Source organism: Salvelinus sp. IW2-2015, linkage group LG7 (genome assembly GCF_002910315.2).
Source record: "Salvelinus sp. IW2-2015 linkage group LG7, ASM291031v2, whole genome shotgun sequence".
NCBI lineage: Eukaryota > Metazoa > Chordata > Actinopteri > Salmoniformes > Salmonidae > Salvelinus > Salvelinus sp. IW2-2015.
In genome coordinates this window covers 22,147,123-22,165,226 of record NC_036847.1, presented here as the reverse complement: position 1 = coordinate 22,165,226, position 18,104 = coordinate 22,147,123, and the positions used below count along the sequence as shown (strand labels likewise).

Genomic DNA, 18,104 nt, shown 5'->3' with positions numbered 1-18,104 from the left:
GAGAGGAGGAGTGCGCTGAGACTCAGGAGGTGGAAGCAAGGAGGGATTAGAGAGTGGAGGCCTGTGGGACAGGGGGGTTAGAGGTCCTCTGTCTCAGGCAGGACCATCTGGGAGAGGCGGGTGAGGACACGACGGCATGGCCCTGTTCTCAGCCAGCAGACTGCTCCTTGCCGCTCCGTAGTGCCTGCAGCTGAGCCAGAACAGGAGGGCCGCAGTAAAAACACAGGAATACAGAAAGAGAGCGTAGAAAGAAAGAAGCAGGAGGACAAGGCCAGTGGAAAGGAGGAAGCAGAGCTATAAACACACAACACACACACACACACACAAACACACACACACACACACACACACACACACACACACACACACAACACACACACACACACACACACACACACACACACACCACACACACACACACACACACACACACACACACACACACACACACACTTAGGAGCTCCTTAATGACATTCACACACAAAGAGATACTGTAAAAGGAAGCAAGAAAGAAATTGGCAAAAGAGACAGCTATGCAAAAGAAAAGAAAAGCACAGCAGGGAGCTATCCTTAAGTTTGCTCTCCACAAACCTGGGCAGTTTGTGGCGGTGGGTGGGGAGAGGCGGTGGGTGGGGAGATGCTGTATGGTTTACATAGCTTGTCAGTCATGCTGGGGAAAGATGGGGGTGGGGGACTTTCAATATAACCTTCAATTTCAGCCTCATTCAGAGAGCCCAATAAGTTATAGGTCATAGAAAATGGAAATGATTAATTTCCCTGGGTTCCCTGGCAGGCTTTAGAGGTAAACCTCAGTGCGGTTTAGTGGAGATGTCTGTGGTTTGACAACGTTCCTGGGGGAAACCACAGGCAGGCCAGGAGGCAGCACACACATAGACAGAGGAAAGCTGAGCCCCATGTGGCTCAGAGAGTGGCCTCCGAGGCTTCCCCCCAGAAGCCCAGAGAGGAGAGGAAGGCTGGGTAGAAAGGGAAGAAATGAAGGTGAGCCTGGAGGAAAGGGAAAGCCGGGGAGAAAGAGAAGAGAGAAGCCCAGTGAGGAGAAGAAGGCCACAGAGAAAGAGAGAAGAGAAGGGAGGAAGGCCAGGAAGAAAAGAGATGGAGGAGATCCAGCTGCTAACATCCCAGGAAACCATTTGAAGTCTGCCTTTACTCGGACTGAAGAGTCCATGGATATGTCAGACTGTTTCTCTGTGCTGTCGCAGTAAGCCTTTCACAGCACACTGTTCTGAAGAACAACTATTGACAAGTTTATTTTGGAGTAGAGAGAGACACAGTGGAGAGGAGAGAGAAAGAGAGTGGAGAGAGAGAAAGGAGAGAGAGAGTGGAGAGCAGAGAGAGGAAAGAAGAGAGAGAGGAGAGAGAAAGTGGAGAGGAGAGTGAGAGAGGAGAGAGAGAGTAGAGTGGAGAGAGAGAGAGGAAAGGTGAGAGAGAGTGGAGAGGAGAAAGAGAGAGAGAGAAAGGTGAGAGAGGGGAGTTAGAGGAGAGAAAGAGCGAGTGGAGATGAGAGAGGGGAGGGAGGGAGAGAGAGAGATAGAGAGATGAGAGAGGAGGAGTGGGGAGGAGAGAGGGCGAGTGGAGAGTAGAGAGCGAGTGGAGAGTAGAGAGAGGAGAGGAGAGGAGGGAGAGAGAGGAGAGGAGAGGAGGAGAGGAAGGAGAGGAGAGGAGAGGAGAGGAGAGGATGGGAGGAGAGAGAGGAGAGGAGAGGAGAGGAGAGGAGTGGAAAGTGGAGAGGATAGAGGAGAGAGAGTGGAAAGTAGAGATAGTGGGAATAGAGAGAGGAACTGAAGAGTAGAGCAGGAGAGAGTGATGAGTAGAGAGAGAGAGAGAGTGGAGAATAGAAGAGAGAGAGTAGAGAGAGAGTGTGGAGATGAAGAGTAGAGAGAGAGGTGGAGAAGGAGAGAGAGTGGAGAGGAGAAAGAGAGAGAGTGAGTGCAGAGGAGAGAGAACTGGAGAGTAGGGAGAGAGTGTGGAGAGTAGAGACTAGAGAGGAGAGTGGGAGAGGAGAGAGAGTGGAGAGGAGAGAAGTGAGAGAGTAGGAGAGGAGAGAGAGAGGAGAGGAGAGGAGAGAGTGTGGAAAGTGGAGAGGATAGAGGAGAGAGAGTGGAAAGTAGAGATAGTGGAGAATAGAGAGAGACTGAAGAGTAGAGCAGGAGAGAGTGATGAGTAGAGAGAGAGAGAGTGGAGAATAGAGAGAGAAGTAGAGAGAGAGTGTGGAGGTGAAGAGTAGAGAGAGAGTGGAGAGAGAGAGAGTGGAGAGGAGAGGAGTGGAGAGAGTGAGTGCAGAGGAGAGAGAGAGGATGTAACCAGAGGGGTGAGCTTGAGCGAGAATGCGTTAATTGATTCATTCCTCATGATTGTTTTAATGCCTTCTTTAACTCGTTTGATAATATAACGCAGAGCTGCATGTCCTATAGATAAAATCCCACATTTTGCCAGTTGCTGGTTTCAGAGTGCTGCCAGGAATAATCCTAGCCATTCAGCAGGAGACACCATTCCCAATGGGCACACCCTGTGGTTTTCTTAATCAACTTTGTTTCCACATATTTCAATGGATTATGTTGAACCTATGGAATAAACATTGAAGCTGACAATCTGTGCCCCAGTGGGATATCAGAGAGCCATAAAAGTAACCAGAATTGTAAAAAACATCGGACAGACCCTGTGCAGAAGAAATGTGGAGAATCAACATAACCTGTGTGAAAAAAAGAAATAAGCATGTCTGATAATGTGTATGTGCATATCCTCTAGCCCAGTGGCAAACCCGGTTGCCAATGACATCAAAGCAACCGAGGTTTTCTTGGGGTTGGTTTAATGATCATTGAGCCTGCCTGCTGGATATGGCTTACAAAACAGTTGAAGTCGAAGTTTACATACACCTTAGCAAATACATTAAACTCTTCTTCAGCGATTCTTGACATTTAATCCGAGTAAACAATTCCCCTGTCTTAGGGCTATTAGGATCACCCTTTATTTTAAGAATGTGAAAATGTCAGAATGAAAGTTAGTGAAAGAGTAATTTATGTCAGCTTTTATTTCTTTCATCATCTTGCTCAGTGGCGGTCAGAAGTTTACATTTACTCCAATTAGTATTTGTAGCATTGCTAAAATTGTTTAACCTTGGCTCAAACGTTGTTGGTAGCCTCCACAAGCTGTCCGCCACCAATAAGTTGGTGAAATTTTGGCCCATCCTCCTGACAGAGCTGGTAGTAACTGAGTCATGTTTGTAGGCCTCCTTTGCTCCACACAGCTTTTTCAGTCTACCCAACATTTTCCATAGAGCAATTAGTCAGGGCTTCTGTGCATGGCCACTCCAATACCTTTGACTTTGTTGTCCTTAAGCCATTTTGCCACAACTGATGAATGCTGGTTGGGGTCTATTGTCCATTTGGAAAGACCATTGCGACCAAGCTTTAACTTCCTGGACTGATGTATTGAGATGTTGCTTCAATATATCCACATAAAAGTTTCTCTCCGTCGTGATGACATTACTATTTTGTGAAGTGCACCCTAGTCCCTCCGTGCAAGCCAAAGCATCCCCCACAACATCGATGCTGCCACCTCCTGCTTCAACGGTGGGATGGCTGTTCTTTGGCTTGCAAGCATCCCCCCTTTTTCCTCCAAACAGTAATTGATGTCATTATGGCCAAAGCAGTTCTATTTTTTTCATTGGACCAGTAGGACGATTTCCCCAAAAAGTCAAATCTCGTTGCCCATGTGCAGTTGCAAACCGTATCTGGCTTTTTTATGGCGGTTTTGGTAGCACTTCCGACTTCAACTGTACATGCACATCTAGTGTGTATGTGTTCTAATATTGACAATGTGTGTGTATGTGTGTGCAATGTTGGTGTTTGTGTGCCAGGCACCAGGTGTTCATGCCCAGGTCTCCTAAAGACGGTGAGGTGACAGGCGGTGTCAATCACTTTCTCCGCTCCCATACAAGACCACTCACCGTCGCCCCCCCCCCCCCCCCCTCCTCCTCGGCCTGAGCCAGCCGCCCCATGGTCAGCGTTCAGGCTGGTACCCACAACGGAAATTTCTCACTCGGGCAGCTTCCTGCTGATGCAACATGGGGTCACCAACATGGGGTCAAACACTGTTCCCATTCTTCCGTCTCACATCTCGTGTCACATACTGAAGTTGTCATCATAACCTTTGCTATTGCTAGAAGTGGTTTGCACTTGCATGAGGTTCACATCTATCAGTCCTGAATGATATTCTGCTGCTGTTTTTCTCGGCCCTTGCTTCGAAATGCTAATATTGCACAATTAGTGCAGGAATGCTATAACATAAAGCAGGTCCCTTGCTCTTGGACGGAGCCTGTATCAGCTGATCTAGGTCAGGTCAGTGTGTAGCCAACAAAAGACAACAGTCTTGCTTGGTGTGGGACAGAACAGACTGTGTCTCTCTCTCCTGTGTCTCTCTCTGTGTCTCTCGTCTGTGTCTCTCTCGTGTGTGGTCTCTCTCTGGTGTGTCTCTCTCTCTGGTGTTCTCTCTCTCTCTCTCTCTCTCTCTCTCTCTCTCTCTCTCTTCTCTCTCTCTCTCTCTCTCTCTCTTCTCTCTCTCTCTCTCTCCTCGTCTCTCTCTCTCTCTCTCTCTCTCCTCTCTCTCTCTCTTCTCTCTCTCCTCTCTCTCTCTCTCTCTCTCTCTCTTCTCTCTCTCTCTCTCTCTCTCTCTCTCTCTCTCTCTCTCTCTCTCTCTCTCTCTCTCTCTCTCTCTCTCTCTCTCTCTCGTCTCTTCTTCTCTCTTCTCTCTGTGTCTGTGTTCTGTGTCTGTGTCTGTCTGTCTGTCTGTCTCTCTCTCTCTCTCTCTCTCACAACAGACGGCAGGCTGTGCAGCTTGGTGTGGGACTCCCTCAACCTCATCATCACCTTTTTGCCTATAATAACCAAGCAGGGCCATGTAGTGACTTCCCTCCTTGTTGCAGTGGAGACCTTACCTTGAGCTCTTCCTCCATGTCCGTTACCCTCTTCTCCAGAGCCTGTTTTTCCTGAGGAGAGGAGGGGAAGTCACAATCGACAATCGTAGTTCAGGTCAGAATCACAATCGACTTTAAGACTTCTACTTTTAAATTATGAGTTATTTTTCATTCCCACACATGATGATAAGCCCATAGTGGAATGAACAGACAGACACCAACACACTACAGTAAGATGACATGGAAAAGATCTGAAAAAAGAGACTGAGATCCGAAAAAAAGCAGAGAGTGGTAGACATGTAAATATCAAGCTGTCAGGATTGAAAGAGAATTGGAATGTTGATATCAAGGATATGAGGCATATGGCTTTGAGAAAACAAAGAAAGAGAAGCCCTCAAGATATATAACAAGTTATAGATACCCTTTTCTCTGATTCAAGTACAGTGGATCTTTCAGATAGTCTGTCCTGTTTCTGTAAGACAGAGTGCACAGTTATCACAAAGTGAAAAAATATATACAGTGGGTTGACTTAAAATGGGATAAAACAGAATTTGAAAACTTTGATGGGGATACACTGGTTCGTTTTCTTATCACCTTGCGGTTGCCTTGAACAATGTATTGTTCAAATGCAATATGCATGCTGCTGAGACGTGTGAACCATACTGAACTTAATTAAGATGGTCGACAGAAGGCTATGCAGGACTGTCTCAGTGTTTTGCTCAGTATTGAGCTTGGGGAGGGACTCTACTGGACTCTATCAGCCAATCAGATGCACTCCTACTATACTGTACCTGGGTGACTTTGTCCAGCTGGGTGCGTATCTTGGTCAGCTCCTGTTTGCTATCATCCAGCCGGGACTTGAGCTTGTCATTCTCTGCCAAAGCGTCTTCATACATCTGAAAGAGAACAAATCAAAAGGTTAATGCTTATGTCACTTGGAGATACAGTACCTTGTCATGTGACAACATTTTCCCCACAATAGGTCAGCTCTGATATCTCTGCATCAGGTGAATCAACAAGAAGTGGTATTGATCACTTTTTGCCCCATACAAAACTCTCTCCTGATTAAAACATGGATGGCACTGTATGTGGGAGAAAACAAACGCACATATGGCATCTATTTATTTTATACTGAACAAAAATATAAACGCAACATGTAAAGTGTTGGTCCTGTGTTTCATGAGCTGAAATAAAAGACCCCTAAAAAAAGCGTATTTCTCTCACATTCTGTGTACAAATTTATTTACATCCATGTTAGTGAATATTTCTCCTTTGCCAAGATAATCCATGCACCTGACAGGTGTAGCATATCAAGAAGCTGATTAAACAACATGATCATTACACAGGTGCACCTTGTGCTGGGGACAATAAAAGGCCACTCTAAAATATGCAGTTTTGTCATACAACACAATGCCACAGATGTCTCAAGTTTTGAGGGAGCGTGCAATTGGCATGCCGACTGCAGGAATGTTATGGTATGGGCAGGCATAAGCTACGGACAACGAACACAATTGCATTTTATTGATGGCAATTTGAATGCACAGAAATTCTGTGACGAGATCCTGAGGCCCATTGTGAGGCCCATTTTTGTAAGGTATCTGTGACCAACAGATGCATATCTGTATTCCCAGTCATGTGAAATCCATAGATTAGGACCTAATTAATTATTTAAATTGACTGATTTCCTTACATGAACTGTAACTCAGTAAATTCTTAGAAATTGTTGCATGTTGAGTTTATATTTTTGTTCAGTATATTTAACCTTTATAACCTTTGTTTCCCTTCTGAGTTCTGCAGTACCTTCTTGTAATCCCTGGAGCTGGTGTCGTCCTCATGCTTGTTCAGCGCTGCCAATCTGGTTTCCCTGCGTGTGTAGGAGCTGGTTCTGCACAGAGGTTCAGCCCTGCTGTCCCCACCACCAGAGTCCAACCTGGGAGGAAGGAGGAAGCACAGCTCCTTAAGTGGGTGGTGTACAACATCCAGCAACACAGCTGACATTACAACAGTGTTGGAACACCGACATAGATGACATACAAACATTGATGGAACACTGACATACAAATATTTTTTGGGAGTGCAGTATGTGTTTCTCATGAAGCTAAAATACTAAAATAGCAGTCAGGTTTAGAAGAAAGCAAGAGAAGCAAGATCTGAATATGTACATACCTTGATGCCCTGTCATGCTGAAAATGAACAGAGAAAAAACATGTTAGTGAAGTGTGAAAATGTATCACAAAAAGCTCTTAGTGCATATATGAAGTCATTTTGACTTACTTTACAATACCATACTGGTTAGAACCAGCACAGTGGCTGAATCTGAGACATTTCATTTGTATGAAGTATCAACCAGAGACTTCAGACAGAGTAAAACATTTTCCATGAGGACACCATGAAGAAGAAAATAGAAACTTTATGTGACATCCAACCCACAATGTGTTCAGATGATTTGCATCCCAAAGGACAGGGATTGCATAGGCCAACGCAAGTGATCTGCTTGTGATATATAATTCACCGGGACCCTCCTGCTCTGACAGAGTTCACATAGGTAATACTTCTCCTGTAAACCCTGTTCATCTTTAAGTGAGTGTTTGCCACGCAGATGCCTGCAGCGCAGAGATGACATCATGCGGCGAAAGGCCCCAGTTTACTGGGTGAGAGACTCCAAGTGATGACCTCAGGGTACATCATGCTGCTGATATCATACTGGCTGTGTCTCAAATGGCACCCTATTCCCTATATTGAGCGCTACTTTTGACCAGAGCCCTATGGGGACATAGGGAATAAGGTGCCATTCGGGACACATACTGGCTTGACGTGATCTGGTCCTGACTAGATGACTGCATGGCTGCAAAGGCCCACTCTGAGATGTATACTGCCTTTCCATTTGGTGAATTGTGTACAGATATGAGGCATTTACTTAAATAAAGTGTAAAGTCTAGACTATGTTAGGTCCAAAAAGTTTATCTTCAGTTTCCATCTGTGCGCTCCGTTCTTAGTGAATCAGGCACCAAATATGGTTGTCTGCACTCAATAATGACTAGGCCTATCTGATAGCATGGAAAAAGCCCTCTATGACAATCTGTTACATGCTGGGAAGTTCCTTGCCAAGAGTCGATATACATGACCCATGGTGGCTGATCATTGATCAGTGCACATTACGACATGACACGGTACAGAGAAAAAAGTGAAATTGTGAAAAAGAGAGCGAGAGAGAGAGATAGTGTTTGATCTCCTTGTGATCTCTGCTTAGATATCATGTTCTCTTGCATTCTTTGAGATTAGGAGCTGTTCTCCTGCCTGGGTGAGAGACTCCTTTAAACACATAAAACAACAGATCAGCTTATTCCCTGGCCACTAGATCATATCCTGTTTGGAAACACTCTGGATGACACACTGGTCTGTCAGTGTTGGGGAAGCTGCTCTGAAAGTATAGTTTACCAAGCTCCCAATTACTTCACACTGGAAGAAGTTGAGCTGCGCTAAAGCTAAGGGTTTAGAAAACTAAAGCTACTTTGAAAAAGTAGTTCCTTACATCAAAACTACATGTGAAAAACAATTATATTAGCTATAGCACATGCAGCAGCTACACTACCTGGAGTCCACATAACATGTAGAATACATAAGAGTACAGAACAGTTATAGACAAGAACAACATCAGATAATATTTCATGAAAATAAAAATAAAATAAATATATTCACAGCATGAATTCTTCGGGACATGGAAACGTTGCTCAATTAGTATCAAGGGACCTAACGTGTGCCAGGAAAACATTCTCCACACCATTACACCACCGCCACCAGTCTTTACCGTTGACACCAGGCAGGATGGGGCCATGGACTCAGGCTGTTTACGCCAAATCCTGACTCTGCCATCAACATGACCGGGATTCGTCGGCAATAGCCCATCCGTGACAAGGGTCAATGAGTTGTGCGTTCCGAGATTCTGTTCTGCACACAACTATTGAACTGCACCTTTATTTTCCAGTTTGTGGTCTGCCTGTTAGCTTGCACGATTCTTGCCATTCTCCTTTGACATCTCATCAACAAGCTGTCTCCGTCACCCAAATCCAGATAGCTGATGTTCTGAAAGAACTGCAAAATCTGGACCCCTACAAATCAGCCGGGCTAGACAATCTGGACCCTCTCTAAAATTATCTGCCGAAATTGTTGCAACCTCTATTACTAGCCTGTTCAACCTCTCTTTCATATCGTCTGAGATCCCCAAAGATTGGAAAGCTGACGCGGTCATCCCCCTCTTCAAAGGGGGAGACACTCTCGATCCAACAATAGTACTGTTTACAAAGATTACAACAACAAATAATAAATCAATAATCTACCCAGCCTTTCTAAGTCTTCAAAACCAAGTAACAAAATCCATACACGACCAAATTTCGATATCCCAACCTCAAGGCTACCCGTGCCTAACCGTCTCTCACACCGCAAAAATTCGGCTGTTTCCGAGGCTGGTCATGGGGCGTGCGAACCTCGAAGCCGAGCGCTCAAGGGTGCAAACCTGAAACGAAGTGAGTGATCATAAACCGCCATGCGAAAGAGACAATTGCTGTGCAGCTGTAGTCATTCGACGTCTTGTCTCGCAAGGCTTGTGATTTCTTGTCAATGTCACCACATTCTTATCGGCAGACTCAACAGCCTCCTTTGAGTTCTCAAAGATTTGATTCTTCCTCCCGCCTCGAATTCACAACTACTTCTCAGACAGAGGTCAGTGTGTCAAATCGAGGCCTGTTGTGTTGCCGACTCAGTGGTCGAGTCGTCATTATGGGGCCAGTGCCAGGGCGTGTTTGCATGATCCTTGCGGCCAACTCTTGTTCTCTGTATACATCAATGATGTCGCTCTTAATGTGCTGTTGCGTGTGTCGATTCCTCTATCCACCTCTACGCAGACGATCGACCATGTCGTGGTTAGTGATCTCTTTGCTGCGTCCTGTCTGTGTGCCTTGAGGTGGTACAGCGTGGTTGGTTTTAGTACGTGTAAGTGTCGTGCTCCAGATGATGCGTGAGGCGTGGTTGGCGTGAGAGTGCTCATGTTGACTGATGTACTGCGTGCGCGTTTCCGTAGGTGCTTGCCTATACTGGTCGTCTATTACCAATGGCTAGTAGTGTAAGGAACTAATGATGGCCTATGCCCTTTTCAATAACAACAACTATACAACTTGCCGCACCAACGATTTTTACCACCCGAATCAACTAGAAAGAGTCTATCACTACTTCAATGATCGTTATCTACATAGTAACAATAACTACGCTGCGCGAGAACAAAACTACAAAATCTAACCTATATAATGGTGTCAATCTATCAAAGAATTAATTACTAATGAATTAACAGACCTCAGTCCATAAAGTGTCCAGACTCCACATTAAGCATCTCCAATCCAAAAATGAAATCTAGAACCTGCTTTCCTATTTTCACAAAAATGCATGACTTCACTCATGCGCCAAACATACCCTTGTGATAAGACTATTCCTACCGATCCTTGACTTCAGTGATGTCATTTCCAAAATAGCCTCCAAACACTCTACTCAGCAAATTGGATGCAGTCTATCACAGTGCCATCCGTTTTCACCAAGCCCCATATACTACCCACCACTGCGACCTGTATGCTCTCGTTGGCTGGCTCTCGCTTCATATTCGGCGCCAAACCCACTGGCTCCAGGTCATCTATAAGTCTTTGCTAGGTAAAGCCTGCCTTATCTCAGTCACTGGTCACCATAGCAGCACCCACCTATAGCACACGCTCCAGCAGTATATTTAATTTGTTCTCAACTAGTGCCTACCTGGTTAAAAAAGGTGTAAATAATAATAAAAAATAAATACATCTGTTTTTCACCCACAGGACCACCATTAGTATCTGTGCCCAAGAAAGCCAAAGGAATAATCTGTCTAAATGACTATCGCCCCGTAGCACTCACATCTGTAGCCATGAAATGTTTTTGAAAAGGCTGGTCATGGCTCACATCAACACCATCATCCCAGACATCCTGAACCACTTCCAATTTGCATACCGCCCCAACAGATCCACAGATGATGCAATTCTATTGCACTCTACACTGCCCTTTCCAACCAGTGACAAAAGGAAAACCTACATAGTATGAAGCTGTATTGACTACAGCTGCAGCTATTAACAACCATAGTGCCCTACCAAGCTCACATCATTACGCAATCAAGTACCCTGGGATTAAACACCTCCCTCTGCAACTGGATCGTTTTCTTCCTGACAGTCCGCCCCAAGTGTTGAGTAGGCAAACAACACAACTGCCACTCTGACCCTCAACACGGGGCCCCTCAGGGATGCGTTTTTAGTCTCCTCCTGTACTCCCTGTTCACCACCGACTGCGTGGCCAGGCACGACTCCAACACCAATCATAAGTTTGCCGATGACACTACAGTAATGTAGGCCTGATCATCGACGACGAGACAGCCTACAGGGAGGAGTCAGAGACCTGCAGTGTTGTGCCAGGACAACAACTTCTCCCTCAAAGTCAGCAAGACAAAGAAGGAGCTGATCGTAGACTACGAGGAAACGGAGGGCCAAGCACACCCCATCCAGGTTTTGGCCGTATTTGGCCTTTCTAGGGAGTTTTTCCTAGCCGCCGTGCTTCTACACCTGCATTGCTTGCTGTTTGGGGTTTTAGGCTGGGTTTTTGTACAGCACTTCGAGATATTAGCTGATGTACGAAGGGCTATATAAAATAAACTTGATTGATCCACATCGACATTTGGCATGGGCCCTCAGATCCTTAACTAGTTCTACAGCTGCACCATTGAGAGCATCTTGACTGGCTGCATCACCTATTGGTATGGCCACTGTATGGCAACTGCTTGGCATCCGGCCGCAAGGCGTTACAGACGATAGTGCGTACGGTCCAGTACAGCACTGGGGCCAAGCTCCCTGTGTCAGAGGAAAGCCCGATAAATGTACAAAGACTACAGCAACCCAAGTCATACGTAGAGTGTTCTCTCTGCTACCGCACGACAAGCGGTGCCGATGCACCAAGTCTTGAACCAACAGGACGCTGAACAGCTTCTACCCACAAGCCATAAGACTGCTAAATAGTTACTTAAATAGTTAACCAATAGCTACCCAAACTATCTGCATTGACCCTTTTTGCACTCTTTTGACTCATCACATACGCTACTGTTAATGTTTATTATCTATCCTGTTGCCTAGTGATTTTATCCCTACCTATATGTACATATCTAACTCAATTACCTCGTACCCCTGTACTAGTACCCAGTGTATATAGCCAAGTTATCATTAATCATTGTGTATTTATTCCTCGTAGATTTTTTTATTTTTATTATAGATTTAAAAAAAATGATCTGCATTGTTCAGAAGGGCCTGTAAGTAAGCATTTTACTGTTAGTCTGTCTACACCTGTTGTTTACAAAGCATGTGACAAACAAAATTTGATTTGATTTAACTGAAGGCCTCGATGCCGGTCGGGTCTGCTTTATATAGCAAGCCACGGCCACATGACTCACTGTCTGTAAGAGCGAACCATTTTCGTGAACTAGGTGGTGTACCTAATAATCTGGCCGCTGAGTGCATATACATATGCATATTCTTATATACTGTACAGTTAAATTAGATCTTTAGAAAGAGTAGAGACGTTGTGATACAAGATGTTGTTCATCTGTTTTTTAAAGCTAAGCTTTGTTGTGAGTCTATGCAGGACAAACCAAGAGCAGAAGCAGACCTAAATGCCTGGTCTTTATTAGGAGGCTCATACACTGTTACAGCCACATGGATTTTAGAGTGGGAGTAAATTCTAGGCGCACCATGAGAGACGTTCCTCTCCTCTGTGAATGTTTATACAGCACTGCTAAAGCTGCCTGGCCTTATGCGGTCATGTGTTAGTCTCCATCCAGCCTTGTCTCCATCCAGGGACAGAGAGCCAGTAAACTCTGATGAAGAAGGTCCAAGGATGGAAAAGGCAGGATGAGCGCTCTGATGAACTGTTCATACAACACTAACACTGGATGGTCTCATGTCTTTGACAACCTATACACAGTTTCACTGAAAGGCTATTCTATTCTGTTCGACCTTCACCGGGCCTGCAAGTCTCCGTAACGATTCTTACACTGTGAAAAATGGCTTGATAATCACTTAAAACACAGTAAGACATTACATGCAGTAGTCCTTTTACCACATGGAGCTGGCTTGGAGATTTTATTTATTGTTTTTTTCCTTCTTTTTAACCTTTAGTTAACTAGGCAAGTCAGTCAAGAATAAATTATTATTTACAATGACGGCCTACCCCGGCCAAACCCTAACCCGGATGACACTGGGCCAATTGTGTGCCGCCCTATGGGACTCCCAATCACAGCCGGTTGTGATACAGCCTGGAATCGAACCAGGGTCTGTAGTGCCGCCTCTAGCACTGAGATGCAGTGTCTTAGACCGCAGCACCACTCGGGAGCTGGGGGACCCGAACATGTACCATAGTTTGGAAACCACAGATCTAGGTCATGCAGAAACATCCATTGTGACATTTCTAAATCTCCTTCCATTTTAGCTCCATAAGCCTTACAGTGAGCCAGGCGCAGGCGTCGGACGTCAGACACGTGGATGGAGTGTATTTCACAGAGCAGGGATTTAATGAATTACAGAGAGGAATTTCTTAAATGTCTTTTGGACCGCTTTCTTTGCGGTGCGTACAGGCCTTGATTTCCACAGACGTTGATTTTTTTGGTTCCAGTTCCGGTCTGGATCAGCCTTGATTTTCCCAAAACAGTAGACGTCTATGTTTGGTTAAGTATTTGGTTCAGTCTAGACCGGCCTTGATTTGGTCCAAACATTGATGTACAGTTACCAGTCAAAAGTTTAAACACTCATTCAAGGGTTTTTCTTTATTCTACTTTCTACAGTAAAATAGTGAAGACTATCACAGACTATGAAATAACACATATGAATCATGTACACTAACCAAAAAAGTTAAAACAATCCAAATATTTTAGTTTTTGAGATTCTTCAAAGTAGCCACCCTTTGTCTTGATGACAGCTTTGCAAACTTTCAGCCAGAAATTAAATGGAATATTGTTCAACATCTGGAAAATACTATTAATATTCATGTCCGAAAATATGTGGATTTTCACATCCGGAAATACGTTTTTAACCTTTCATTTAGAAACTAAAATGACCTATACTTAACGTCCAGAAAATATGTATTTTAGAGTGCTAGGGAGTGGACATGACAGAACTATTTTCTAGGTTTGTCGGGGTATCGCAGCAGAACGACCACGACCAGGCCTGCAACTCTCCTAAACGTATTAATACATTGATTAAAAATGGCTTGATATCACTTTAAAGCACAGCAAGACACTATAATGCAGTATCCGTTTTCAGAGGTACCCCTGTCTGGCTTGGAGATAGCTGGTGTGAGACTCCGAACACAGTACCACAGATCTAGGTCATGCAGAAACATCCATTGTGACATTTCTAAATCTCCTTCCATTTTAGCTCCATAAGCCTTACAGTGAGCCAGGCCAGGCTCGGATGTCAGACAAGTGGGATCTATTTCACAGAGCAGGATTTAATGAATTACAGAGAGGAATTACCTAAATGTTTTGTTTCACTCTTGCCAAGTACATTTATTTCTAATTCATTTACAATGTGTATGCATCATGAAACATTGTAAACTTACAGAAACCTATTCCATCTTCTGACTTACCAGGAGGCAATCCTGAAAGGGCAGCGGATAGAGATATGATGGGCACCTGCTGGCACTGCGCCTGGTCAAAGTTCTCTCTCTATTTATTTACAAAGCACCAGAATCTACATTTGAGGCTCCATAAGGCCTAGCAGTTGACTGGGGAGACATTCCACCAGGGTAGAAATAACAGCACAGCCTTAGATGAATGGAACTGGCCTGTGCTGAACGGGTGCGAGCCTGAACTGCACTGTGTGCTCTGTGTAAACACATGTCCAATTGGTTTACGACTCGTCACGACTAACCACCACACAGCAAGCTGGGGGTCTGCTGCTGTACTGGACAGTACATGCGTTGGGGGTTGACTGGGATCCTTAGTACACTCCCAATATAAACACTCCCCAGTTAACAGCACTCCCTTCTATGCAGCCTGTAAAACCATCAGCATCACTCCCTCCTGCACACTACCTATGCTTTTTAATCAGCTCCTGACTGAGTCCCAGCTCTGATGCAAAGCCTATCATAGAGAGACTGCGCTTGATCTTATTGCTCTGCAAAGTGTTTCATTTCTTGAAGGACCCCTTTAATGGTCAGCCCTCCTCTCTCTTCTTTCTCACCCTCTCATCCCATAGGCTGCCTGCCTGGACTACTGCCCATTCACCCCACTGGAAAATATGAGTTAGTTTCACCCCACCGGAATGACCATGGGCTACTGTACTGTACACACAACCATAAAAGCCTATATTGCTTCCCCAGCTATTCACTGCAGATCTCTACCTTTTTTCCCTCCCCCTTCCACCTCTTCATTCTCTCCAGCCATTTCTGGATATAATTAAGGAATTACTGATATGAGTAAACAACTAAAGAACCTCCCCATTTTGGGTTATTATTCATCTCACTTGGAAGAGTTTTCCTCGTCCAAGTACTGAGAGGAGGTAGGACTTCGGGCCAAATCTCTCATCTTTACCGAAGAGTGACATGAAGCATTGCCTCTGAGGAGGCAGATGTGCTTGCTTGTTTACAGTCAAGGCCTGTTGCTTAATGTCTGCAGCTGTGCTGCACACAACACTTTTGCAGAAAGAAATGCACCAGGTTTTCATCATAAACAATGAGGAGAGTTCTAATATCACACCAACAGCAACGTGCCCTTCTGGAGATTTTTATCTCTCGCTTTCATTTTTCTCCCAGGAAAATATTGCCAATATTGGCTTTTTGCTGTGCTGACATCATGGACACGTAATGCCTGAGATCACTGTGGATATATATGAGAATGGAAAAGTACAGTTAATGAAAAGAAAAAGATGGACAAAACAGTGACTGTATTCTTTGGAGTTCTCCTGACAGCATTGGAGGACTGTGATACTGTCAGTACTGTGGTAGTGGGGGGTCATGATACGGTACTGTCACGTCCTGACCATAGAGAGCCCTTATTTTCTATGGTAGAGTAGGTCAGGGTGTGACTGGGGGTTAGTCTAGTTTATATTTTCTATGTGGGGTTCTAGTTTTGTTTTTCTATGTTGGTGATTTTGTATGATTCCCAATTAGAGGCAGCTGGTATCGTTGTCTCTAATTGGGGATCATATTTAGGTAGCTTTTTTCCACCTGTGTTTTGTGGGATATTGTTTATGTGTAGTTGCATGTTAGCACTCCATTGTCGTCACGTTTCGTTTATTTCTTTATTGTTTTGTTTTGTGTGTTTCTCTATTAAATATGTGGAAACCATATCGCGCTGCACCTTGGTCCGATGATTATTCCAGCGAACATGACAGGTACTGTCAGTACAGTGGTAGTGGGGGGTCATAATATGGTACTGTAGTAGTGGGGGGTGGGGGGTTCATGATACAATACTGTGGTAGTGGGGGGTCATGATACAGTATGTATGTATGGGGGGGTTGTGATATGGTCACTGTAGTTGTGGGAGGTGGGGGTCATAGATACTGTACTGTCAGTACTGTGGTAGTGGGGGAGGTCATTGATACGGTACTGTAGTTGTGGGGAGGTGGGGGTCAATGATATGTACTGTCAGTACTGTTGGTAGTGGGGGGTCATGATACGGGTACTGTCAGTATTGTGGTAGTGGGTTCGTAGCTTCAACCCGTAGCACACACACATCAATTTATTAATGGACTGTTGAAAGTATTTTTTTCCCTCTTGCTTTGTTTGCCAAATTCAGTATTATGTCTATCTCTGATAAGCTACCCAGGAAAGGGCTGAAATAGCCCATATTAATATAGTAGCCTTCGAAATAAGGTTAATAAAATCAATAACTTGCTCACATCAGATAACATTCATATATTAGCCATTTCTGAACTCACTAAAGATAATTAATTTGGTGACACAGCAGTAGCAATACAAGGATATAACATCTATAGAAGAGACAAAGCTTATGGGGGAGGTGTTGCTGTATATATTTAGAGCCATATCCCTGTAATGCATAGAGAAGATCTTATGTCAAGTGTTATTGAAGTGTTGTGGTTGCAGGTTCACTTGGCCACATTAAAGCCTTTTCTTTGGGGTGATGCTATAGGCTCCACGTGCTAAACAGTCAGTATCTAAATAATATGTGTGAAATGCTTGATAGTGTATGTGATGTAAACAGAGAGGTCTACTTTCTTGGGGACCTGAATATTGACTGGCTTTCATCAAGCTATCCGCTCAAGAGAAAGTTTCTTACTGTAACCAGTGCCTGTAACCTGGTTCAGGTTATTAATCAACCTACCAGGGTGTTTACAAACACTACAGGAACATGATCATCCACATGTATCGATCACATTTTTACTAATACTGTAGAACTTTGTTCTAAAGCTGTATCCATACCCATTAGATGCAGTAATCACAATATAGTGGCTATATCCAGGAAAGCCAAAGTTCCAAAAGCTGGGCATAAAATAGTGTATTAGAGATCATACAAACATTTTTGCTGTGACTCTTATGTGGATGATATTAAAAATATTTGTTGGTCTGATGTGATTAATGAGGAGCATCCAGATGCTGCAATTGATACATTTATGAAATTCCTTCTTCCAATTATTGATAAACATGCACCTGTATAAGAAACCGACTGTTAGAACTGCTAAGGCTCCATGGATTGATGAGGGATTGAAAAACGGTATGGTTGAAAGAGATGGGGCAAAAGGAGTGGCTAATAAGTCTGGCTGCACATCTGACTGGCTTACTGACTGCCTATTGAGAAATTATGTGACTAAACTCAACAAAAAGAAGAAGGAACTGTATTATGAAGCCAAGATCAATGATATAAAGAACTATGGAAAAAGACTTGGGAGTACTTCAAATTAAATTATGGGCAGAAAGACAAATTGAACGACATCTTTCATTGAATCAGATGGCTTATTCATCACAAAACCATTTGACATTGCCAATTATTTTAATGATTATTTCATTGGCAAAGTGGGTAAACTTCGGCAGGAAATGCCAACAACGAACAGTGAGCAATTGTATTCATGCATAAAAAAATTATGAAAGAAAAGCATTGCAAGTTTGA

The 18,104-nt window shown here is 44.1% G+C and overlaps 1 protein-coding gene across 5 annotated transcripts in view; it reads right to left on the bottom strand.

Annotated features, from left to right (window-relative positions):
* The window catches only part of LOC111966596 (protein phosphatase 1 regulatory subunit 12B), a 45,773-nt gene that overhangs the window by 2,860 nt on the left and 24,809 nt on the right, over positions 1–18,104 (bottom strand). For 3 of the 5 annotated variants that reach the window (XM_023991379.3, XM_023991382.3, XM_070444540.1), the window contains 5 exons: positions 7,100–7,116; positions 6,734–6,863; positions 5,725–5,829; positions 5,355–5,405; positions 4,955–5,005 (listed from right to left, as the gene is read on the bottom strand). In XM_023991379.3, coding sequence (XP_023847147.1) covers positions 4,955–5,005; positions 5,355–5,405; positions 5,725–5,829; positions 6,734–6,863; positions 7,100–7,116 — 354 coding nt within the window. Of the gene's footprint in view, positions 1–4,009; positions 4,075–4,954; positions 5,006–5,354; positions 5,406–5,724; positions 5,830–6,733; positions 6,864–7,099; positions 7,117–18,104 lie in introns of those variants that run through there. The other 2 variants (XM_023991381.3, XM_023991380.3) reach the window with 2 other exon arrangements.